Source organism: Trachypithecus francoisi, unplaced genomic scaffold (genome assembly GCF_009764315.1).
Source record: "Trachypithecus francoisi isolate TF-2019V2 unplaced genomic scaffold, Tfra_2.0 Lachesis_group20, whole genome shotgun sequence".
In the NCBI taxonomy this organism is placed as follows: Eukaryota; Metazoa; Chordata; class Mammalia; order Primates; family Cercopithecidae; genus Trachypithecus; species Trachypithecus francoisi.
This window is the reverse complement of record NW_022681466.1, coordinates 36,467,631-36,494,373: the sequence shown is the minus strand read 5'-3', so window position 1 is coordinate 36,494,373 and position 26,743 is coordinate 36,467,631. Positions and strand designations below refer to the sequence as shown.

The following is a 26,743-nucleotide window of genomic DNA, read 5'->3' as shown; positions in this document are numbered from 1 at the left end:
GTTCACGCCATTCTCCTGCCTCAGCCTCCCGAGTAGTTGGGACTACAGGGGCCCGCCATCACGCCCGGCTAATTTTTTGTATTTTTAGTAGACACGGGGTTTCACCGTGTTAGCCAGGATGGTCTCGATCTCCTGACCTTGTGATCCGCCCGCCTCGGCCTCCCAGAGTGCTGGGATTACAGGCGTGAGCCACTGCTACCGGCCAAGAGGAAGGAGTTTTAACACTTGTGCTGCCTAGTAAAATTTTGTAGAATATGAAAAAAAGAAGTTATAACTGGAATATTCAGAATGCACCATACATTATTTTAGGCATATTGCATATATTATGTATTATCCTGTCAATTTTACTAGTTAGTGTTAGTCTTATTTTACACTTGAAAAAATTAAGGGTTATATTTAACTAGGTCAAGTTCTTCAATAGATACCTTTTAAAAAACAGACTTTAAAAAAAATTTATTTATTTATTTTTAAAGCATATCACTGTATTTCTTTTCCCTCAGGTGATTTTTCTGTGGCTTCAACATTGTCTCTTCAAAATTAAGAGAAAAATATCCCAAAGTTTAGAACTGGATCACTTGGCCCTTTCTCTTCTTATCTCCTCCCAGTTCAAAATGCTTGCATCTCTTAATGGCCAGCATCCTCTTGGATCTGCAGTTAGGCTCAACACATTCCAGCCTTAGCACAATCTAATATCATACAGAATAGTCTTACTGCCCTACACATCCTCTGTGGTCTTAGCCTTCTTCAGAAAATTGGCTTTGTCTGCCCGCCATAGCCACTCTGCTTCCGATCATAGTGCCTCTTTCCCTGGGCATACAAAGAATCCTTGCCCATCTTATACTGTGGTACTTTGTGAGGCTGATGCTTGCCACACTCCTTACAGGAGGGTCTTCGGGTTTTAGGTATGTTGACCATCTCTGCAGCAGGGCTGTTCTGTCTTTGTGATGAAAACAAGAAACGGCATCTGAGACGCTCACCTCGTGCAGCTCTCACCTAACAGGAAAAGAAAAATTAAAGACAGACTTTATTTTATTTTATTTTATTTTTTTTGAGACGGAGTCTTGCTCTGTCGCCCGGGCTGGAGTGCAGTGGCCGGATCTCAGCTCACTGCAAGCTCCGCCTCCCGGGTTTACGCCATTCTCCTGCCTCAGCCTCCGGAGTAGCTGGGACTACAGGCGCCCGCCACCTTGCCCGGCTAGTTTTTTGTATTTTTAGTAGAGATGGGGTTTCACCGTGTTAGCCAGGATGGTCTCGATCTCCTGACCTTGTGATCTGCCCGTCTCAGCCTCCCAAAGTGCTGCGATTACAGGCTTGAGCCACGGCGCCCGGCTCAGACTTTATTTTATTTTATTTTTTTATTTTTTTTATTTTTTTATTTTTATTTTTTTTTTGAGGCGGAGTCTCGCTCTGTCGCCCGGACTGGAGTGCAGTGGCCGGATCTCAGCTCACTGCAAGCTCCGCCTCCCGGGTTTACGCCATTCTCCTGCCTCAGCCTCCCGAGTAGCTGGGACTACAGGCGCCGGCCACCTCGCCCGGCTAGTTTTTGTATTTTTAGTAGAGACGGGGTTTCACTGTGTTAGCCAGGATGGTCTCGATCTCCTGACCTCGTGATCCGCCCGTCTCGGCCTCCCAAAGTGCTGGGATTACAGGCTTGAGCCACCGCGCCCGGCCCAGACTTTATTTTTAAGGGCAGTTTTAGGTTCACAGCAAAATTGAGTAGAAAGTATAGGGAGGTCCCATAAAACTCCTGCCTCCACATTGTGCACAGCCTCTCTCACTGTCAACACCCCCAGCACCAGAGTGGTAAAATTGTTACAATCCATGAACATGCATTGATACATTATTGTCACCCACAGTCCATAGCTTACATAGGATTCATTTTTGGTGGTATATTTTTTTCCTTTTTTTTTTTTGGACACAGGGTCTTGCTCTGTTGGCCATGCTGGAGTATAGTGGTGCGATCTCGGCTCACTATAGCCTTTGCCTTCTGGGCTCAAGTGATCCTCCCACCTCAACCTCCTGGGTAGCTGGGACTACAGGTGCATGCCACCATGCCTGGCTAATTTTTCTATTTTTTTTTGTAGAAATGGGGTTTCGAGGCCGGGCGCGGTGGCTCAAGCCTGTAATCCCAGCACTTTGGGAGGCCGAGACGGGTGGATCACGAGGTCAGGAGATCGAGACCATCCTGGCTAACACGGTGAAACCCCGTCTCTACTAAAAATACAAAAACCAGCCGGGCGAGGTGGCAGGCGCCTGTAGTCCCAGCTACTCGGGAGGCTGAGGCAGGAGAATGGTGTAAACCCGGGAGGCGAAGCTTGCAGTGAGCTGAGATCCGGCCACTGCACTCCAGTCCGGGCGACAGAGCGAGACTCCGCCTCAAAAAAAAAAAAAAAAAAAAAAAAGAAATGGGGTTTCGCCATGTTACCCAGGCTGATCTGGAACTCCTGACCTCAAGTGATCTGCCCACCTCGGCCTCCCAAAGTGCTGGGGTTGCAGGTGTGAGCTGCCGTACCTGGCCTGGTTTTTGGTGGTATACTTTCTATGTGTTTTGACAGGTATCCACCATTGTAATATCACACAGAATAGTCTCACTGCCCTACACATCCTCTGTTCTCTATGTATTCATCACTCCCTCACTGATAAGCCCTGGGCACCACTGATCTTTTTACTGTGTGTATTCTTTTGCCTTTTCCATATAGTTGGAATCACACAGTAGGTAGCCATTTCAGGTTGGTTTCTTTCACTTAGTAGTATGCATTTAAGGTTCTTTCATGTCTTTTCATGACTTGATAGCTTATTCAAATGCTGAATAATACTTCATTGTATGGAATACCACAATTTGTTTATGACAGTTATCTTTTTATTTTATTTTAGTTTTGAGATGGAGTCTCACTTTGTCACCTAGGCTGTAGTACAGTGGGGCGATCTTGGCTCACTGCAACTTCCACCTCCTGGGTTCAAGAGATTCTTCTGACTCAGCCTCCCAACTAGCTGGAATTACAGGTGTCTGCCACCACTCCCAGCTAACTTTTGTACTTTTAGTAGAGATGGGGTTTCACCATGTTGGTCAGGCTGGTCTCAGACTCCTGACCTCCAGCAGTCTACCGCCTCAGCTTCCCAAAGTGCTGGGATTACAGGCATGAGCCACCACACCTGATAATATCTTTTAAAAAATAAAGATAATGTACATACTATGAAATGCACAAATCTCAGGTCTATAGTTTGATGATTTTTACCGGTGTGTATGTGTTTGTATATATGTGTGTTTATATACGTCTGTATGCATGCTTGTGTGTATACAAATACAAGTGCATGAAACCACCATTGGGGAGAAAATGTAAAACATTTTGTACTCATAAAATTTTGCGGTCAATATTTCTCCTCATTCCAGGATAAGATAACCACTATTCTGACCCCATATTAGTTTTACATGCATTGAACTTCATATAAATAGAGGCACACAGTGTGTGCTCTTTTGCATCTGTCCTTTTTTGCTAAATATATTTTTTAGATTCATCTGTGTTGTTGCTATATCATAGTAGTTTGCCTTTTTTGTTTGTTTTTATTATTGTGTTTTATTTTACTATTTAAATATACCATAATCTGTTTAGTTATTTTCTTTTTGATGGGCTATGTGTTTCTGGCCTTTGCCTATAATGAATAAAGTGTCTATGAACATTCTTATAGATATATGGACTCTTTTTTTTTTTTTGTTAAGATATCTAGCGGAATTGCTTAGTCACAGGGTAGGTGGCATATATTTAACTTTATTAGAAATTGTGCGCCACCCCCCCAAAAAAAGAAATTGCCCAAGAGTTTTCCAAATAGGCTGTATTATTGTATATTTCCATTTGCAGTATCTGGGAGTTATAGCTGTTCCACTTACTGCTGCCACTGATGTTGTCAGTCATTAAAAAAAATCATCTTGTTAATCTTACAAGTTAATATGATACCTATTTTATGGAAAAATCTTTTAGGCTTCTATTTAATGTAAACAGTTTCTCCTTGGTTAACTGTCTATTGCAAATCTATCTTCTTTAATCAAGGGATTAAATCGAGATAGGTTTACAATACCATTAAAATGTAACAAATTCGGTCTTTTAAAAGTGGAAAGAGGCGATGAGCCAAAATTGGTTTATCTGTTACACTGTTTTCTCTCTTCACTTTTCAATTGAACACCTACCAGCTTGTAATAAAATAATAAAGAGAATCCAGTTTTTATGTCTGAGTGATTAGGAAGTGTTTATGACAGCCACTAGGCCGACACTCTCTATAATGGTGTTACATTGACTTCTGAACACCTTCTCATCTGCTTCCAGGCGTGTGTGTCAGTGTAGTCTGAGTGGTTTTACATTAACATCTACCCTGAGTAAGATCTTTTGACTACCAAAGTGTTAGTTGCAAATGGAAGATACCATTAAGGCGGCTTCAAAGGACTGGAATGATATTTGGATTGGTGCATGCTGAAGTAATGGCTAGAGTTTTGAAGTGTAATGTCTAAATCAGTGTTGCATAACCGAAGGAACGTGTGAGTTCAAACCGCTTTTCTTTGATCTTCCTTTAGAAAATCAGGCTGAAGGGGAAAGGTTAAAGTTGCCTTAAAACCCCTCTTTCTATGTGTGCAAAAATCTGGAAGTATGAAAATATGATTACAAGTTCCATTCATTATTTGTGTTCTGTGGTTTTCATATTGTTCTTGAAATTTACTTCCTTCCTGCCTGAAGTTTTGTGTTATGAATTTAGTGTCAAGACCAAAATACAGACCAGGTTGCTCTTTTCTTTATGTGGTCAGCAAATATCTGTTCTATAAGTTGTTAGTCCTCACAAATACGCATTTTAGGTGATTTTTGTGGCTTGCATTTTTTTTTTCTTGATGGTATATACAGTAGGTTACAGAAATACTGACACTCTGATATTAACTGAATCTTTTATGGTTAGGCAGGCAAAAAACAAAACAAAAGGGCACTTGTTCCCCTCTTCCTCCTAAATTTAGGAGCTTTCAAAAGGACTACTGTTTACTATTAGGAAAACTGTACTATCTTAAGTTTTTAAAATTGTGGAGGCAATTTTATACAGTAAAATAACACTGACAATGACTTGTTAGAGAAAAAAAGGCCTGAGTTTAAGAACTATTTTGCATATAGTATATTTATAGGAGATTCTGATGCCTTTTTGGGCTGGTTGTTTTTGGCAGCCTTTTTCTTTGTTTCCTTATCTATAAAATGAAAATATATTATCAAATTGGCTTAGAGGGTGATTTGAGGGAGAGACTCTCAGCTTTCAGTAGAGCTGGCTCTGTAGTTGCTGTGGCCACTCATGTAACTAGGTGAGTTCTTTTTGTTGTTTCTTAACTGAATTCCTTAGTATAAGATGATATCTACCATGCCACCGACATTCTCCTTTACGTTTTTACAATTTCTCCCTAATTAAAAGTAAATTGTTGTTATTAATTTTTAAGTTACAAAAACTATAATGAATCACTCTTCTTTTTAAGGAACTTCATTCCTTCCAGTTGTATCTGTATGCTTAGCACATGTGAAATAATTAGCAAATTGATAACTATACATGTGTTTGCTTGCTTATTTATTTATTTATGTATTTATTGAGACAAAGTCTTGCTCTGTCACCCAGGCTTGACTGCAGTGGCATAATCTTGGCTTACTGCAACCTCTCCCTCCCAGTTCAAGCAATTCTTGTGCCTCAGCCTTCCGAGTAGCTGGGATTACAGGCATGTGCCATCATGCCCAGCTAAGTTTTGTATTTTTAGTAGAGATAGGGTTTCGCCATGTTGGCCAGGCTGGTCTCAAACTCCTGACTTCAGGTGATCTGCCCACCTTGCCCTCCCAAAGTGCTGGGATTACAGGCATGAGCCACCACTCCTGGCCTTCATGTGTATATTTAAATGGGTTATGTGAGGTGTTTTTGTTGCTTTAGGAACTGAATTCCTTAGTAGAAGGCTTCCTTTGTCTAATCTCTATATTTTTACCTTTTATCCTTGTTTTCTTTTTTCTTCCTATTAGGGAAAATTAACATTTATTTGTGGGATTTTTACATTTTCTATATATGTTTAAATTAATAGGCTTTTTTTTTTGAGTAGTTTTAGGTTTACAAAAAAATTGAGGTGAAAATACAGACACCTCTCATGTATCCGCTTATCACCCTCCTTTTTTTTTTTTTTTTGAGGCAGTCTCTCTCTCTCTCACCCAGGCTGGAGTGCAGTGATACAATCTCGGCTCACTGCAACCACCACCTTCCAGGTTCAAGCAATTTTCCCACCTCAGCCTCCCAAGTAGCTGGGATTACAGGTGCTTGCCACCACGCCCTGCTAATTTTTGTATTTTTAGTAGAAATGGGGTTTCACTGTGTTGGCCAGGCTGGTCTCAAACTCCTAACCTCAGGTGATCCGCCCACCTCGGCCTCCCAAAGTGCTGGGATTATAGGCCTGGACCACCGCGCCCGGCCAGCCCTCCTATTTTCAACTATTAACATTTGCATTAGTGTAGTACATTTAGTACAATTGATGAGCTTATATTGACACATTATTAATAACTGTAGTCCTTAGATTAACTTTTTCCCCCCAATAGAATTTTATTGGTGTTACTTTTTAGCTTTTAAAACGACTGATCTTTTTAACTACAGGTCTTCAGTTGTGTCCATATGGTTAGTACGTGTGAAACAATTAGAAAAGATTGGTAGCTCTACATTTGTATGTTTAAATGGGCTATTTTTAGATCGCTGGGAGCAAAGAAAACAAGTTGCAAGTAAAAACATATAAATACATAAAAGTTAGGGTGGGTGGAGACTGGCTTGATCTTGAATGGGATTATGAAGACTAGTGTGATAAAACCTGTTGCATAGACAAGATGCTGCTTACCACCAGCCTTTTCTCCAAGGCTGAAAATCATAGGAAGTAAAGTATTAGTGAGTTCAAGAACTGGGCCGGTACGGTGGCTCACACCTGTAATCCCAGCACTTTGGGAGGCCGAGGCAGGCGGATCACGAGGTCAAGAGATCAAGACCATCCTGGCCGACATGGTGAAACCCCGTGTCTACTAAAAATACAAAAAGTAGCTGAGCATGGTGGTGCATGCCTGTAATCTCAGCTACTCAGGAGGCTGAGGCAGGAGAATTGCTTGAATCCGGGAGGCGGAAGTTGCGGTGAGCCAAGATCGCGCTACTGCACTCCAGCCTGGCGACCGAGGGTAATGTATTTTTAAATTTCAAATTCCACTTGTTTAATACTTGTATGTAAGAAAGTGACTTTTGCATGTTAACCTTGTATTCTGCAACCTTGCTGTAATTGCTTAGCAGTTCCAGTTTTTTGTTGAATCATTTGTATTTTATACATAGACGATCATGTCTTCTGTGAACAAAGCTAGTTTTATTTCTTTCTTTCCCATTTTTATACCTTTTATTTCCTTTTCTTGTCTTACTGTATTAGCTAGGGTTATGTTAAAAAACTTGGTGAGAGGGGACGTCCTTGCCTTGTTCCTGATCTTAGTGGAACAGCTTCGAGTTTCTCATCATTAAGTATGATTTTTAAATTTTCTTTTATTTATTATTTTATTTTATTTTTGAGACAGGGTCTCACTCTGTCACCCAGGCTTGAGTGCAGTGGCACGATCTCAGCTCACTACACCCCTGCTTTCTGGGCTCAGGTGATCCTCCCACCTCAGCCTCCTGAGTAGCGGGACCACAGGTGCATGCCAGCATGCAGCACTAATTTTTGTAGTTTTTATAGGGACAGGGTTTTGCCATGTTGCCTAGGCTTGTCTCAAACTCCTGGGCTCAAGCAATCCACTCACCTCTGCTTCCTAAAGTGCTGGGATTACTGGTAAGTGATGTTAGCTGGACTTTTTTTGTAGATGTTCTTTAATCAGGTTGAGGAAGTTCCCTTCTAGTTTCTGAGGAGTTTTTTTCTTTTTTTTCATAAATAGGTGTTGGATTTTGTCATATACTTTTTCTGCATCTGTTATTTGACCATGTGATTTTTACCGTGTAGCTTATTGATGTGATAGCTTATGGTAAGTGAGCCATTAAGTGAGGGTAAGTGAGCTACTACATTAAGTGGGCCATTCAACATTTTTTGAATGTTGAACCAGCTTTGCATACCTGGTATGAATTCCACTTGATTCTTTATTTTATTTTATTTTCAGAGACAGGGTCTCACTTTGTCACCCAGGCTGGAGTGCAGTGTTGCAATCATAGCTCACTGTTAACCTCAAACTCCTGGACTCAAGCGATCCTTGTGCCTTGGCCTCCCAAAGTGCTTGGATAACAGTTGTGAGCCACCATGCCCAGCCTATAATTCTTACTATATGTTGTTGGGTTTGATTTGCTAGTATTTTGTTGAGGATTTTCACATCTATGTTCATGAGAGATATTGATCTGTAGGTTTCTTGTAATATTTTTTTTTTTTCTTGCAGGCGTGTGCCACCATGCCCAGCTAATTTTTTTGTGTTTTTAGTAGAGACAGGGTTTCTCCACGTTGGCCAGGCTGGTCTCGTACTTCTGGCTTCAAGTGATCCACCCACCGCAGCCTCCCAAAGTGCTGGGAATACAGGAGTGAGCCACCACACGCAACCTAATGTCTTTTTTGTGGTTCTGGTGTTAGAGTAATACAGGTCTCCTAAAATGATTTAGGAAGCATTCTCTATGCTTCTGTCTTCCAAAGAGATGATAAAGAATTGGTATTATTTCTTTCTTAAATGTATGGTAGAATTCACCAGTGAATTCATCTGGTCCTGGGTGCTTTCTATTTTGGAAGGTTATTAATTACTGGGTCAATATCTTTAATAGGTGTAAACCTATTCAGGTTGTCTATTTATTGTTGTGTGTGTTTTGGCAGATTGTATCTTTCAAGGGGTTGGTCCATTTCATCTAGGTTATCAAACTCGTGGGCATAGAGTTATTTGTAATGTTCCTTTATTATCCTTTTAATGTTCATGGGATCTTTAGTGATCTCCCCTCTTTCCTTCCTTTCCCTTTCCCTTTCCCTTTTCCTTTCCCTCCCTTCCCTTCCCTTCTCTTCCCTTCCCTTCCCTTCCCTTCCCTTCCCTCCCTTCCCTACCCTCCTTCCCCTCACCTCCCCTCCCCACCCCTCCCCGTTTTTGAGACCGAGTCTCCCTCTGTTGCTCAGGCTGGAGTGCAATGGTACAATCTTGTCTCATTGCAACCGCTGCCTCCCAGGTTGAAGCGAGTCTCTTGCTTCAGACTCCTTGAGTAGCTGGGATTACAGGCATGCACCACCATGCCTGGCTGATTTTTGTATTTTTGGTAGAGACAGGGTTTCGCCATGTTGGCCAGGCTGGTCTTGAACTCCTGACCTCACATGATTCACCTGCCTCGGCCTCCCAAAGTGCTGGGATTACAGGCATGAGGCACTGCCCTCAGCCTCCCCTCTTTCATTTCTAATATTAGTAGTTTGTGCCTTCTCTGTTTCTTTTTCAATTAGCTTGGCTAGAGTCTTAATTTTATTCATCATTTCAAAGAACCAGTTTTTGGTTTCATTGGTTTTCTCTGTTGATTTTCTGTTTTCAATTTCATTGATTTCTGCTCTATTTTATATTATTTATTTTCTTCCGCTTACTTTGGATTCAATTTGCTCTTCTTTTTCTAGCTTTTTAAGGTGGAAGATTAGATTTTTAATTTTAGATCTTTCTTGTTTTCTAATATATTCAGTCAGTGTTACAGATTTCCCTCTATGCACTGCTTTCACTGCATTTCACAAATTTTGAGAAATTGTATTTTCATTTTCATTAGTTAAACATATTTAAACATTTCTCTGGAGCTTTCTTCTTTTACCTGTGTGCTATTTAGAATTATGTTGTTTAATCTTCAAATACTTGGTTATTTTCCAGCTATCTTTCTGTTTTTAATTTCTACTTTGATAATTCTATTGTGGTCATTGAATGATTTCTGTTCTTTTATTTTTTATTTATTTTATTATATTTTATTTTTTTTGAGATGGAGTCTCACTCTTGTTGCCCAGGCTAGAGTGCAGTGGCGCAATCTTGGCTTACTACAGCCCCTGCCTCTTGGGTTCAAGCAATTCTCCTGCCTCAGCCTCCCGAGTAGCTGGGATTACAGGCATACATCACCACACCTGGCTACTTTTTGCATTTTTAGTAGAGATGGGGTTTCACCGTGTTGGCCAGGCTGGTCTCAAACTCCTGACCTCAGGTAATCCGCCTGCCTCGGCCTCCCAAAGTGCTGGGATTACAGTCGTCAGCCACTGTGCCCCAGCCTGTTCTTTTAAATTTGTTAAGGTGTGTTTTGTGGTCCAGAAGATGCCCTGTCTTAGTGAATGTTCCATGTCTGCCTGAAGAATGTTTATTGTGTTACTGTTCAGAAGTAGTTTATAGATGTCAATTATATCCAGTTTACCGATGATGCTGTTGAGTTCAACTATGTCCTTTTGTGCTTTTCTGGCTGCTGGATCTGCTCATTTCAGATAGAGGGGTGTTAGAGTCTTTAATAGTGGATTCCTCTCTTTCTCTTTACAATTCTACCAATTTTTGCTTCATGTATTTTGGTGCTGTGTTGTTAGGCACATACGTAGTAAGCACCAATTAAGTCTTCTTGGAGTATTGACCCCTTTATTATTATGTAATATCCCTCTTTTTCCCTGACAACTTTCTTTGCCCTGAAATCTGCTCTTTCTGAAGTTAATATAACTGTGGTTGCTTTCTTTCAATTAGTGTTAGCATGGTATTTCTTCCTACATCCTGTTACTTTTAATCCCTGTCTTTATATTTAAAGTGGATTTCTTCTGTACAACATATAGTTGGGTCTTGTGTTTTAACCCATTTTTACAATCTCTGTTGTTTAATTGACATATTTAGACCATTGATGTTTAACGTGATTATTGATATAGATGGATAAATAACTACCATATTTGTTCCTATTTGTTGCCCTTGTATTTATTTATTTATTTATTTATTTATTTATTTTTTTTGAGACGGAGTCTCGCTCTGTCGCCCAGGCTGGAGTGCAGTGGCCGGATCTCAGCTCACTGCAAGCTCCGCCTCCCAGGTTCACGCCATTCTCCTGCCTCAGCCTCCCGAGTGGCTGGGACTACAGGCGCCCGCCACCTTACCCGGCTAGTTTTTTGTATTTTTTAGTAGAGACGGGGTTTCACCGTGTTCGCCGGGATGATCTCGATCTCCTGACCTCGTGATCCGCCCGTCTCGGCCTCCCAAAGTGCTGGGATTACAGGCTTGAGCCACCACGCCCGGCCCCTTGTTTTTATTTTTATTTTTGTATTTTAAAAAATTTTTTCTAGTGAAAGGGTCTTGGTCTTCTGCCCAGGCTGGAGTGCAGTGGCATGAATGTAGCTCACTGTAACCTTGAACTCCTGGGCTTAATTGATCTTCCTGCCTCAGCCTTCCATGTAGCAAGCCATCATGGTTGACAAATTTTATTTTTTTATTGTTGCTTTTTTTTTAATCTTCCACACTTTTGCTGTCTTTTTAGTTTAATTGAACATTTTATATGATGTTGTTTCTTACCTTTCTTAGCATATCATTTTTACTACATCTTAAACTTCTTTTAGTGATTGTCCTGGAGTTTGCAATACATTTACAACCAATGCAAGTCTGCTTTCATATAACACTATACTGCTTCATGGGTAGTGCAATATCTAATATTCACAAACTATTCCTAATTCTCTCTTGTTTCTTGTATCATTGCTGTCATTTATTTCACATATGTATAAGCACATATATATACACACACAATGCCAAACATATACATACACATACATAATTGAGTACATTATTGCTATTAATTTGAACAAACTGTTATTATCTGTAAAAAAATTAATAAGAAAAATAAGTTTTCAGCCGGGCACAGTGGCTCACGTCTATAATCCCAGCACTTTGGGAGGCCAAGATGGGTGGATCACCTGAGCTTAGGAGTTCGAGACCAGCCTGGTCAATGTGGTGAAACCCTGTCTCTACCAAAACTACAAAAATCAGCCAGGCATAGTGGCAGGTGCCTGTAATACCTGCTACTTAGGAGGCTGAGGCAGGAGAATTGCTTGAACTCAGGAGGCAGAGGCTGCAGTGAGCTGAGATCGCATTGTACTCTAGCCTGGGCGGCAAGAGCAAAACTCTGTCTGAAAAAAAATAGGAAAGAAAAATAAGTTTTATTTTACCTTCACTTATTCTTCTCTGTTTTTCTTTCCTTATGTAAATGTGAGTTTCTGACCTATATTGTTTCCTTTTTCTCTGCCGAATATCTTTTAACATTTCTTGCAAGGCAGGTCTGCCAGCAACAAATTCCCTCGGTTCCTGTTTGTCTGAGAAAGTTTTTGTCTTTTGTTTTTGAAGGGTGATTTTTCAGGATACAGAATTAGAGGTTGCTGGTTTTTTTTTTCACGCAACACTCTAAGTGCTTCATTCTCTTCTTGCTTGCATCGTTTATGAGGATAAGGCAATGTAATTCTTATCCTTGCTCTTCTATAAGTAGGGATTTTTTCCTCTGGCTTCTTTCAAGATTTTTTCTTTATCTTTGATTTGTTTGAAATTTGAAAATGGTTTGCCTTGGTGTAGGGTTTTTTGGGGCATTTATCCCACCTGCTGTTCTCTGAGCTTACCAGTTCTGATTCTGGTTCTGATGCTTATTTAGTCTCTTCAGATTGTATTGTTTGCTTTTTAGTATGCTTTCTAATTTTTTTGTTAAAAGGAAGATATGGCCCATGTGTGGTGGCTCACACTTGTAATCCCAGCAGTTTGGGAGGGTGAGGCAGGTGGATCACTGAGGCCAGGAGTTCAAGACTAGCCTGGGCAATATGGTAAAACCTCGTCTCTACAAAAACATACAAAAAAATTCACCTGGGCATGGTGGTGGGCACTGGTAGTCCCAGCTACTTGAGAAGCTGAGGTGGGAGAATCACTTGAGCCCAGGGGGGCCAAGGTAGCAGTGAGCTGAGATCATGCTGCTACACTCCAGCCTGGGTGACAGAGTGAGACCCTGTCTCAAAAGAAAAAAAAAAAAAAAGAGGATATGATGTATTGGGTAAAAGGAACTACGGTAAATGGGATGTTAGTAACTGAGTGGCAGTGTGTGGGGAGGGAAAGCATTCTACAGTCCTGTGGGTAAGTTTTAGTCCTTTGTTTCTCACTATTTTTTTGAGTGTGTGTGGTGTGTTTTTTAACACCCTCGGGTAAGACAGAAGGGTGAGAGGAGATTGGAGTTGGGTATTTTTCCCCAGGTAGGTTAAACTCTGATATAACCCCAGCAAGTTAGGCTCTCATAAAGTAGTTTCTGTTGAGGGCAGGCTTTGTTAAGAACAGAATGATCTGGTCTGGCATATTTCGAGATGGTTCCATTTTCACACCCACTGCCAGAGGCTCTAGGGGATTTTTATTCAGTATTGGCTGTTAGGGCCTGGTGGAGCTCCTGGAGGTAAAACACATCAGTGTGAGGGCCCCCAGGTCTGGGTCCCCCTGGAATTTTTACTTTTTACAATTTTTAATTTTTACATTTTACAATGTCTTGTCTACATTGAGCCTCTGGAAATTTGTGAATCACAGTTTAGGGGTTCCTACCTTAGTACTGATTCCTGAGAAGGTTCTTGCTTATGGATTTCTGCCCTGATAAATTGTGATTCTCTGTATCTGCCTGTCTGTCTCTCCAATTTTTGGGGTAGCCATTTGCTCTATGATGTCATTTTTCTGACGGATGTAAGAAGAGCTGTTCAGCTTTTTACTTGTGGTCAGATCTAAGTGAAGTCTTCTGAGCTCCATGTTTTGGCCTGGAAACTGGAAGTCTGAATTTTTACAAATCAGTGCATTTCAGCTTTGAAGGACATTGTGTTGCTAGAACCTAATCATTGCACCTTAGTTTGAGGGAAGGATTGGTCATTATTGTATTTGGAATTAAGATATGAATTTCATTATGTACAAAAAAACTCTACTTATTCCAAGAGCTGCTTAATTGAGTCCTTGAATCTTATTAATATTCTGTACTATCATACCTATCTGTGGTCCTTCAGGACAAAAGTCTTACATCATCTGCCCTCATGGAGGGCCATTATAATAGACTACTTATATATTTACTTTGAGGCAGCATTACATATCCATTGGAGACAGATTTATTTGTTTCAGTTACCATACGTCTATTGATTTAAATCTATAATTTTTGGATACCTACCAGAATGGCTGACAGGAAATATTGGCCAGGATGAGGAGCAGATAGAACTCTTGTACATTGCTGGTGGAAGTGTAAATTGGTACAATCACATTGGAAAACAATTTTGTTAAAATCTACAAAAGATACACATGTGCCTGCCCTAATATACAGAAGTAGTTACTCTACTAGATGTATGTCCAAGAGAAATACATATACATGTTTACTAAAATACATTTGTGAGAATGTTTATATCAGTATTCTTTATTATGTTGTTTTCAAAATGGTAAAACAGTGATTCTCATACAACTATATAAGGGACAGATATCTTGCATTTTTTAACTCATTGATTAGGGATTTGGGATGTTATTATAGCTGGTTCAAAGGAGAAGGTGAATATCGCAGAGAAGCAATTAGGAATACTGAAATAAATTTTCTAATAGCTACAAGTTTGGTTAATATTCTGTTGGCACTAAAATGTACTGTTTGGAATCTTTTCTACAGAGTGGAATTCACTTTTGTCTCTACCAGACAAAATTCATTTGCACTTCTGTGCACAAGAATCAATTGCATTACTATCAGTTTTCGACAGCTCAGAGTATTGTACAGTAGCCCAGTCAAAAACAAAGTGTGGATCCCCTATGGAATCAGATAACCCCAAACGGTCTGCTAGAGAGCTCTTGGTAATCCATAGTAAAAACACACAGAACACAAAGTAATCTGTTCAGCATTTCAAAATCTTTCACAATTTTCCTTGACATCTTTTTTTTTTTTTTTTTTTTTTGAGACTGAGTCTTGCTCTGTTGCCTAGGCTGGAGTGCAATGGTGTGATCTCAGCTCACTGCAACCTCCACCTCCTGGGTTCAAGCAATCCTCCTACCTCAGCCTCCCGAGTAGCTGGGACTACAGGTGTGTGCCACCTTGCCTGGCTAATGTTTGTATTTTTAGTAGAGACGGCTTTTCACCATGTTGGCCAGGCTGGTCTTGAACTCATGACCTCAAGTGATCCACCCACCTTGGCCTCCCAAAGTGCTGGGATTATAGGCATGAGCTGCTGTGCCTGACCTCCTTGACATCTTACGAGCTAAAAACTAGAAGTAAAAAAGTAAAAACAACTCAGAGGTCCATGAACAGTACAATGGATAAAATTATAATATTTTCGGCCAGGCACACTGGCTCATGCCTGTAATCCCAGCACTTTGGGAGGCCAAGGCGGGCGGATCGCAAGGTCAGGAGATTGAGACCATCCTGGCTAACATGGTGAAACCCCATCTCTACTAAAAATACAAAAAATTATCCGGGCGTGGTGTTGGGCACCTGTAGTACCAGCTACTTGGGAGGCTGAGGCATGAGAATGGCGTGAACCCAGGAGCGGAGCTTGCAGTGAGCTGAGATCACACCACTGCACTCCAGCCTGGGCGACAGCAAGACTCTGTCTCAAAAAAAAAAAAAAAAAAAAAAAAATTGTAATTTTTCCATACAATGGAAATCTATATAGCAATAGGAATAAAACTACGATTCCATGCAACAACATGAATTAATTTCATAAGCATAGTAATGTGTGAAAGAAGCCATTCCAAGGGTACATATTGTGGGAACCCATTTACATTAGGATGAACAAGTAGAACTTAAAGTAATAAAAATCAGGATTGTAGTTATGAGTTGGGATTATGACTGAAAAGAGATGTAGCAGGACCTTCTGTATCTGTAATATTCTGTTTCTTGATGTCTCTTGGTTCAGAGGTGTATTAACATTTCAAATTCATATTATACATATACTTAGGATGTACGTATTTTTTCTATGTTTGTTACCTTTCGATAAAGTTTGCTAAAAAAAATACCATTTGCAGACCACAGACATCCATTTAACCAGTATCTATAGGGAAAAGTGGGGATGTGAATGTGTACTCTTGTCCTAATAATGCAGCATTATAAAGCAGTATTTTTATTGTCTTTGGTATTTGAATTTTCTATATTATAGTTAGATAGTCTATGAAAAGTCATCAGAAGTTTAGAAGTAAGTTTGATTCTGAGGGCAAGAAAACCTTCATTTGCTTTTAGAAATTCTCTAAAAACACTTCTACAGCTCTCCCAGAACTTGTATAGCCTTTTCTGTGTATATATTATTGTCTTAGCTGTTGTAATTTCCTTTTGCCTTAGATTGAGTTGTGAGATTCTAAACTTGTACTACCCCCACCCCTTTTTTGGTTTGGTATGTAATTTGCATATTTTCACCATGCGAAAGCTATTTTCTATGGTTGGAAAAGATTTTTTTTCCTACAGTGTGAACAAATCATTCTTTGTTCTCCTTATTGTGCCTCCAAACTGGTACGTCCGGTTTATGCCCCAAACAACAAAAGTCTGTCATCAGAAATTAAAATGCCAGTAAGAACAAAGGCAGAGACCATGAGGAGCTCTTGGAGAGGCTTTCTCCCTGTTCGCTCCTCTCCCCAAGTTACCACAGTTGCCAGGAAGCTGGAATACTGCTTGGTACTCGCCTTCCTCGTAGTTCTACTCTTGTATTTATTGCTATTGTTGGTTTAAAAGTGAACTTACAATTTAGTATACTTCTTTTCAGGATCTATAAAATCCTTATCTTTGAGATTCCTTGCCCTTTTTAATGAGGTCTTTTCTTAAAACCTAAAAAATCACTCTTGACAGGCACTTATTTGGAGGCAAAATTATTAGTGAACATAATGTATAAAATTATTATTCAGAAAGATAGCTAAAGCAGAATCTGTAAAGACTAACCATCCTCTGTGTGTCCTTTCTGAAATGTATGCATCATATCTGTAAAAACTTTGTTAACACTGTTTCTGTTCTGAAATGGTACTCTAATGTAGAATTCCCAGACTATTTGGAGAGTTCTCTCGTCGAGGAAGTTTGACATTTTGTGATTCACATAGGATGGTTTAGAATTATGTTTCTAATTTCAGTAGGTTGTACAATCCTGATTTTAATATATTCAGAAATATCTATAAATGTGACACAGTGTTTCCCCTGCTCTGCCCAACCCCCACCTCCGAGTTATAATTAAACACAGATCCTACGACCTTAGAGGTAATGAAAAATGGACAGTGAATGTGGGGATGCATTTTATAATCAGTCCAAATGTTTTTTCTCCCCCTCACCTGTTGCCTTATGTGTAAGGAGGGATTTAAGATAGAAGCTTAGAATGGGGCATTTAGGTTTGTTTTCAAAGCTGTTTTGCTGAAAAGTATTGTGTATTCAGGTTTCAAAATGTTTTTTGATGTCAAAATATGTATTATGTATATGTCAAAATGTGTATTAAATACAGTGATACCAAACTTTTATCATATTGTGAGTATGCTAAGACAGATTTGTTTTATTTTTTTTTGAATAATTGAGTATAGCAGCTCATTTAAATATGGTTACACTTCTTTAACATAAAGATTTTATTTGATAGGACCAAAAGCGAAATACTAGAACTCTGGCATATAGTATGGAGTGGTGGATTTTGTTTTAGAATACTGTCATTTATTGTAAGTGTAAAATGAGAAGTATTTTTCATTACTTGAAATATAATTCAATGTAAGTTCTGTGGTATTATTTTAAAATACATTGTTTATTTTATTAATAGAAATAGCACATATATTGGGTAACACTTATCTGTTACAATAATTTATTTTTAAAATGTAAATGGCTTGGCAGTGTTTTTATTCTTTTGGCTATTGTTAAAATTTTAAAAGGTAGGTGGAAATAGCCAATAAGAAATCTATAATATAATTAGATTACATTAGTGTTACACCTTTTAGCATACATATACTTAAAATAAAAAAGACTAATTTTTAGATTTCAGAGAATGTGTGATACTACATTGCAGGCAAGTTAAACAAATAACCTTTTAAGACTTTTTCTAAATTTTAAATTTTGTTCTATAATAATAAAATGTGGACTATAATAGCCATGGTTTTTCTTCTGAAAATTAAAAGTTACAAAGGAATTTATAGAGTAAATAAGTTCTTATAGTTTGGTATAATGCATTTATAGCTTTCATATGTTTCATTGGTGATAGGTGGTGCTATTGTTGCACAGTTAGTCCTCGCATTCTTCACATCTGCATCCCAAGTGCTACAGAAGGATTTCTTGCTAATAAATAATTTGTAGTAATTATCATAAGCAAAATGAATGTGATGGTTATTTAGGCATTATCACAACTTAACATTTATAAGAAACAAAAATATTTATAGTTTGCAGCTCTTAAATTCAGATAGAAGATGAAAAATCTAAAAAAGTAGTTACTCTAAAAGTGAGCTCTGTAGATTTATAGTAATATTGTAAGATTTATACAATTCTAATTTTATAATGTATACATCTTTGATATTTTAAACTGCTTGTATGGCAGGCCTATTTTTAAAAAAATACCATCAGTATGTTTCCTCTATTGAATTTATATCTTTATTACATTGGTTGTAAGTTCTTTTGTATCTGAACTAGTTTTATAATGTTTGCCATTTTCTCTGATATTGCGTATTTCATCAAACACTAGGCAATTATGAAAATGGTTTGAGAACTACAGTACCATGTAGAGTAATTTAATCTGTCTCTCTCACTTCCCTATCTCCCCCAAAGATAAACTCAGAGTTCTGTCAGTTGAGATGGAAATAGGAAAGCTATTCTTAACTATAATTTAATCTGCTCAGTGCTTCAATCAGCAGTTTGAAAAGCAGTTGTTTTCACACTTGACACATGTTACCATACCCCTTTACCTTTTGTTCTTCTTTTTAAAAAATTTGTATCCCCCACAAAATGTCCTGAACATACCCTTTATCTTTTGAATAGAATGAATGACTCAAAGTGCTTAGATATTCATAGTGTTTGAGCTATGTTTATATTTTTGTGTATGATAAAAATGATGACTTTTAAAAGTTGTATATATATAGAATTTTTTGTTCACAGAATATTGAAATTAGAAGTATCCTGGGGGCTTTTTAAGCAGCTTTTCCTTTTCATTTTATGATTGTGAAAGAATATAGGCTTATTGAGGTTACATGATTTACTCAATGTTAACAATTAGTTGCCTAACCATAACTATACCTAAATTATTCACATTTCACTTAAGTGAATATGTATTGCTTTTTCTCATTTACAACATATTTGTTAAAGTTGCTACAATATTTAAGGTGAGATTTTCAGAGTAGTATTACAGTTTTGTTCTCAAAAGAGAAGGCAGTTGTGCAGGAACTGTACAGATTTCTAATGGTTTAATAAGATAAAAAATACAGAGTTCCAGAACAGACCCTTTTTTTCTGTTCATATCAAGTGTGTACTCTTACAGTTTTCTAAAATTACTTGCAGTAATGTGACCAACAATCGTGTATGAGCAACAATAAATGTGTGTGGGTGTATGTATATATATTTCAGACAAAATATTGTTGTAAAATTTAAAAGATCTTGTTTTTATATAATACTGTTATGACCTTCATTTTCCCACTGAAATATTTTCTTTCTTCTCTCATGCAGATCAGTGGGGAAGCACAAGAGCTCTTCTCTGTTCGACATGGCCCAATTCGAGCGGCTAGAATCTTGCCTGCTCCACAGTTTGGTGAGTGTAGTCCTTAAGAAGAAAATCATTCAGAAAAGAGTTTCTCTTTTGTTGGTCTTGGACTACAGACAGCAAGAATGATAACTAAAGTCTGTTTTCCTCCAAGTGTCCATTCCCCTTCCCCACCTCCCCCAAAGATAAACTTAGTTCTGTCAGTTGAGATGGAAATAGGTAATCTTAACCAATTCAATATGGCCATTCACTTTCTGCTGTGGTTTTGATTTATCTTCATCCTCTTTGATCTTGATTTAGCCTCTGCCTTTGCTGGCTCTTTCTTGAAGTCCTTTTCTCTCTTGGTTTTCATGGCATCCTTCTTCCCATATCCCTTCCTGGCTGACTGTGCCGCCTTTGTTATGTTTCTGGCTTAGCTTTCTTCTGTGGGTATTCCTCAAGTCTCTGTTGTTCTCCTGCCTTTGCCCTCCTTCTCAGTTATACTTAATGCCGTGGAGAGCTTGGTTTTCACTTTTATCTGGGTTGTAGATGACTCTGCTCTCTGCATCTACAGCTATGTCTGAAGTGGAGTTTTGGGCTTTTAAGCTTGCGATTCAGCTTGAATAGAGACTACCTCTTAATGTTGTGTTTAAATAGTATGTATGTTTTGTATTTATTAAAAAAGTTCAAATATGTGTTTGTATTAAACCTAACTCCTGACTCCTTAATACTTTGAGTTTTCCAAAGGTATTATTCTCTCATTACGTTTCTTGTGTTCGCTCAAGAATATTTTTGCATGTGCACTGAAAACATAATCATAATAATCATGTTTGGATACTTTAAAATCTTTTTAAAAAGAGGATATTAAGATATTTTAATTCTATTATATTTTAAAAAGTTACCTGAAGTGAAAAACATCTTATAAGACTTCTTGTAGCAGCTAATTCTCTAAATTTGTGAGAATGATGTTTTTGAAAACTCACGACATTGTGATTGTGTGTAAATAATATAGGGATTAATTTAGCAACTAAATCTGCCTAAATGAAATGAGGAGGGTGGAGGAAACAAGGCAACAGTGGCTTGCAGTCACGTGTAGATTTTCTCCCTTGCTGTTCAACTCTATGGCATATTCTGATTTCAGCTCTTTAGCTGTCTGTTTCTTTCTCACACAGTTGATCGTGCTCTCTCTTGCTCTCTCATGCTGTGTCCCTCTCTCTTTTGTTCTGTTTTTTGTTGCATTTGTAATTTGGTGAAATATTTTGACAATGAAGATTCTAGACCATCCTTTTCTAGAAGGTTTTTGGAATAGCCAGGTTTCTCTTTGGATGGTTGGAATCAAGGAGGACTTTATTACTAAAGGACTCTGCTCTGTTTCTTTGTGGGTAATTCACAGATGCAGACTTTTCCCTCTTCATGTTATTTGTGAAGTTATTTTGTTTATGAGTATTATCAATGTTCATCTTTTCTCAACTTTTAAGGCAGAAATATGTCATGAAAATATCTAATTAATATTGCTAATATTTTCTTTAGAAGTAGATTTAATTTAGTTTCCTTTTTAAAAAAAGATTTCTTCCTTTACTATAATGTACTTATTTAAAAATATATTGTTAGATTTAAAATATAATTTTACATGGGTAAGTTTTCTGTTATGAGTTAAGCAAATTACTTGTGTAGCTTTTATTGTATTTGATTAATTTTTTAGATTTTTAAAAAAGACTAGTCAAGTGCAGAAGTGAGAAGGGGGGAAAAAGTAGAACAAGGAGTTCCATCCGTAACTGACTGTAAACAATCGAGAACTCACTACCTTTGGAGCAGCCTTTTAGATTTTTTCCCCCAAAGTCATACGTGCAAATGATCACATAAAACTTGTAATGGAAAAGAGTAATACCCACTTTTCTCTTTTACCCATTTTGCTTTAATTCGTTATGGTGGAATATGTAGCTTTCTGAAAAAGGATATGTGCGAGATATTGTCTGTCTTTATTCTTCCTTCACTCTTGATTGATTATTTGGCTGGATAACAAATACATGTTTATAAGAAAGTTACTTCAGAATTTCAAAGGCATTGGTGTAACATTATGTTGAAGAGTCTAAGGCCATTTTGATACCTTTTCCTTGTGGCTTGTTTTACTTTCTGGAAATTTATACAATGTTGGCTTTGTTCCTGATGTTCTGAAACTTTGCAGCCTTGTGTCTTGATTCACACATTTTCTTGGACCCTTTTATTTTGAAAATGCAAGTCTCGTATTTTGACGAAATGGCTTCAATTTTTGTTGTTGATTTCTTCCATTAAGTTTTCATTGTTCACTCTTTCTATAACTTGTATTATCTGGATGTTAAATCCTTTGTACTGGTTAATTTTTTAAAATTAATTTCTTATTCTTTTTTTGAGATAGTTCCAGTGTGGCTTACTAATACTTCTCTTGAATAATTATTTTCTGCTGTTATGTTTTTCTTATCCTATACGTCTCATATCTAATACCTTCCTCCCTTCTTTCTTCTTTGCCTCCCTTTCTTCTTTCTTGGTATACTTTACATATGAATAGGTAGCAAATAGAATCCAATGACATATAAAAATAATTATACATCAGGACAAAGTAAGATTTATTCCAGGAATACAATGTTGGCTAACATTTGAAAATTAATGGGCTGGGCTTGGTGGCTCACGCCTGTAATCCCAGCACTTTGGGAGGCCGAGGCAGGTGGATCATGAAGTCAGGAGTTCGAGACCAGCATGGCCAACGTAGTGAAACCTCGTCTCTACTGAAAATACAGAAAATTAGCCGAACATGGTGGCTGGCGCCTGTAATCCCCGCTACTCGGGAGGGTGAAGCAGGAGAATTGTTTGAACTCAGGAGGCGGAGATTGTAGTGAGCTGAGATAGTGCCATTGCATTCCAGTCAGGGTGACAGTGTGAGACTCCATCTCAAAAAAAAAAAAAAGAAAATCCATGTAATTTACTGTATTAGAGTGAAGAAGAAAACCTGTATGATCATCTCAATAGAAGTAGGAAAAAAACTTTGCCAAATCTCTCTCAGTAGCCATTTATGATAAAACAAACAAACAAACAAAAACCCAAAAAAACATTTTAGCAAACTAGGAATAGAAAAAAGTTCTGAATATGATAAAAGTTATCTATTTTAAAAATGTATACCAAGCGTCGTACTCAGTGTTGGTATATTGAATGCTTTCTTGCTGAGTTCAGGATGACTTCTGTCACCACTTCTATTTATTGTAGTTCCTAGCCATTACAATAAGGCAAGAAAAACAAAAAGGCATAAAGATTAGAAAGAAGGATATGAAAGTGTCTTTATTCATCGATGACATGATTGTGTACATAGAAAATGCAATAGAACCAACAAATGGTTAGAATTAATCAGTGAATTTAGCAGAGCTGCTGCATACAAGGTTCTGTAAATTCTTTGTGAACTGAATCCCTTCCTGTTCATTTTTCTAGCATCACGTTCTGCCATCTTTACCCTGTCCCCCTCACTAGTCATTACAACAACATTTCCTTGTGGTAGTTGTACTGAATTTCTTTTATTTCCTCAAAAGATCCATCCTCCTGCTTTCCGGTCTGCATTTGCTATTTCCTCTTCTAGAATACTCATGTCCTTCTAACCCTTCTTGCTCCTTATCCACTGTCAGTAGTGCGTGCTCCCATAGGACTTAATGTTCTTCAGTTGTTCATTTGCCTCTTGTTTGCTACATTTGCAGACTGTTTTTATGTATTCAGTGTCTCACAGAGTGCTTTATACAAGGTATTAATAAATACTTGCTGAATGTTGCTGGATTGTATAATACTTTGCAAGTTAAGACCTGGAAGAAAAAGTGAGTTCCCTTTCTAAAGGTATTTCTGTCGAAAGTCTGTCCCCTAACTAAAAGTGAGAAACTGAAGGATTTGGATGTCCTTGTATCCCACAGAAGACCATCTTTGTATTTAATGGGCATTTACTCATGTCAACATAGCTTGTGCATCCCTGCTTCTTCATGGCCACTATCAATAATAATTGATTATTTTCTTAATGAACCTAGATCTGCCTTAGGATTTTTTTCAATACAATATTCCAGAAAGCTATGAATAATTAATTGGTATTATCTCAGATAAAAACTGTTACTAATTATCTTTCAAATCTGTCCTTCTAGAACTTAATTCCAAGTAATACATTTTTCTTATTCATTACTTTAAGTAGCCATTTTGGCTTTTAGTACCTCACTTTTGTAATAAAATGTATCAGAATGTATATTTTAATATAGAAGTAAAAAAGAGACTTTCACTTCCTTTCATATGTTTTTAATTTCTTTCTTTTTTTTTTTGGGATGGAGTTTCACTTTTGTTGCCCATGCTGGAATGCAATGGTGCAATCTTGACTCACCACACCTCTGTCTTCTGGGTTCAAGTGATTCTCCTGCTTCAGCCTCCCGATTACCTGGGATTACAGGCTCGTACCACCACGCCCGGCTAGTTTTTGTAATTTTAGTAGAGACAGGGTTTCTCCATATTTGTCAGGCTAGTCTCGAACTCCTGACCTCAGGTGATCCACTCGCCTTGGCCTCCCAAAGTGCTGGGATTACAGGCATAAGCCACTGCGCCCAGCCTGTTTTTAATTTCTTAAAGTAAGGAACATGTAATTCTAACCACCGACAATATTGATTATTTAAAAAAATCAAGTAATACTGAAATGTGGGAAATGAAAATTTGTGTGAGTCTATGTTAGCAAAGGTAAACCTGACTGCTTCTTCCTTTTCATCCTCAGATATTGAGCGTGTACTGAAGGCCCATATTAACAGTATATATTTCTAGTTTTTTTCCCCTTAACTATTCACACATGCATAACACTAACTTATATAATTATGTCCCAGGACTGATTCAGGTACTTTATATGTATTACATGTATTGGCTGAAGGGGTGTGTGTGTGTGTGTGTATAATATTTTTCATAACGATATATAGTGAACATTGTTTTATTTCAGAACTTAGGTATTTATTTCATTATTGCTAAAAATTATGTAACATTGATATTGTATGGGCATTTTTATTGTTTTTTCCCTATTGGTTATGTTATTATTTCCATATATGTACATTTAAAAAAAATACAAGGTTTTTTTAAGGATAACTCCTAATGGGGAATTGCTCAAAGGATCTGTATATTTCTTTCTTTCTTTTTTTCTTTTTTTTGAGACAGAGTCTCACTCTGCTGCCCAGGCTAGAGTGCAGTGGCGCGATCTCGGCTCACTGCAAGCTCCACCTCCCAGGTTCACGCCATTCTCCTGCCTCAGCCTCCCAAGTAGCTGGGACTAAAGGCACCTGCCACCACACCCGGCTAATTTTTTGTATTTTTAGTAGAGACGGGGTTTCACCATGTTAGCCAGGATGGTCTTGATCTCCTGACTGCATGATCCACCCATCTTGGCCTTGTGTATTTCGATTTTGATGCATGCTGTAAAATTTCCTCTTAGAGAGAATCTACCAACATTTATACATGAGAATCCCATTTCTCCTTATTCTCTCCTATACTGGCTATTATGAATCTTTTCAATCATTGCCTGTCTGGATGGCAGAAAATCCTATTCATATGTAACTTAAACATTTTTATTTTTGGAGACAGTCTCACTTTGTGGCCCGGGCTGGAATGCAGTGGTGTGATCCTAGCTCACTGAAGCCTGAAACTCCTAGGCTCCAGCAATCCTCCCACCACAGCCTCCTGAATAGCTAGGACTACAGGCACGTGTCAACATGCCTGGCTAATTTTTAAATTTTTTGTAGAGATGAGGTCTTGCCATGTTACCCAGGCTAGTCTTGAACCCCTGGCCTCAAACAATTCTCCCATCTCAGCCTCCCAGTGCTGGGATTATAGATGTGACCCACTGTACCCATATGTAATTTTTTGATCCTTGATTACTAGGGAGGATAGAAAATCCTCCTATTTTTGCTATTTATATTAATTAATATCATACTTGTTTATATTCTTTCTCATTGATTTGAGCCCTTTACTAGGTTATTATTAATCTTTAGTTTCATACTAAGAAAATCCTTCTCTATTTTACTATGCCTAACTTTAAATCATGACTTTTCTTGAAAGTTTAATTAAAATTTTATTTTGTTATTATTTGTCTTCTGAATTAATTAATTAATTAATTTATTTAGAGACGGAGTCTCGCTCTGTCACCCAGGCTGGGGTTCAGTGGCGCGATCTCCACTCACTGCAGGCTCTGCCTTCTGGGTTCTCACCATTCTCCTGCCTCAGCCTCCTAAGTAGCTGGGACTACAGGCGCCCACCACCACGCCGGGCTAATTTTTTGTATTTTTAGTAGAGACAGGGTTTCACCTTGTTAGCCAGGATGGTCTCGATCCCTTGACCTTGTGATATGCCTGCCTTGGCCTCCCAAAGTGCTGGGATTAGAGACGTGAGCCACCGCGCCCAGGCTTGTTTTCTTATTTTATTACATTTGCCATATTGTTCATGGTCAGGAAGTAGTTCTTCTTTGCCAGTCTCTGATTTTCATAGATTTTGCACAAAATTTCTGTTTTATTATGGAGTTTCTCTTACTATAATGTTATCTTTTGGGAATGACAGGAACTGTGTTTTTCTAATATTGCATTCTATGCAGTGACTTGCATAATAATATGTGCCATAGAAGGGGTACCCCATAATGAATTTATTCAATATTTTATAGAGAATAATCTAGAATGCTACTTTTTATACAGTATTGTTCCTAAATTATCAATTTATGATCAAATGATGTATTTTATTTTATTTATTTTATTTTGAGACAGGGTCTGTCTCTCTCTTGCCCAAGCTGGAGTGCAGTGGCACAATCATTTCTCACTGCAGCCCTTGACCTCCTGGGCTCAAGTGATCCTCCTGCCTTGGCCTCCCAAAGCACTGGGATTACAGTGTGAGTCGCCACACCTGACCTTTTTTTTTTATTTCTCTGGGATAGAATTTTGCTTTGTTGCCCAAACTGGAGAACAATGGCACAGTCATGGCTCACTTCAGTCTTGACCTCCTGAGCTCAAGTGATCCTGGCTAATTATGGAGTCTCTTTCTGTCGCCCAGGCTGTAGTGGAATGGCGTGGTCGTAGATGGGGTCCCACTGTGATGCACCAGCTG

At 38.3% G+C, this 26,743-nt stretch overlaps 1 protein-coding gene and 1 long non-coding RNA gene across 14 annotated transcripts in view; one reads left to right on the top strand and one right to left on the bottom strand.

Moving 5' to 3' along the window:
• Positions 1–26,743, top strand: part of BCAS3 (BCAS3 microtubule associated cell migration factor) — a 736,060-nt gene that overhangs the window by 43,021 nt on the left and 666,296 nt on the right. For all 13 annotated transcript variants that reach the window (XM_033183763.1, XM_033183759.1, XM_033183754.1 and 10 more), the window contains one exon: positions 19,618–19,699. In XM_033183763.1, the coding sequence (XP_033039654.1) occupies positions 19,618–19,699 (82 nt within the window). The remainder of the gene's footprint in view (positions 1–19,617; positions 19,700–26,743) is intronic.
• On the bottom strand, positions 482–25,254 carry LOC117067342. Its single transcript, XR_004430707.1, has 3 exons — positions 25,244–25,254; positions 22,112–22,115; positions 482–686 (listed from the first exon to the last, which is right to left on the bottom strand). It is a non-coding gene; the product is annotated as an uncharacterized LOC117067342 (long non-coding RNA).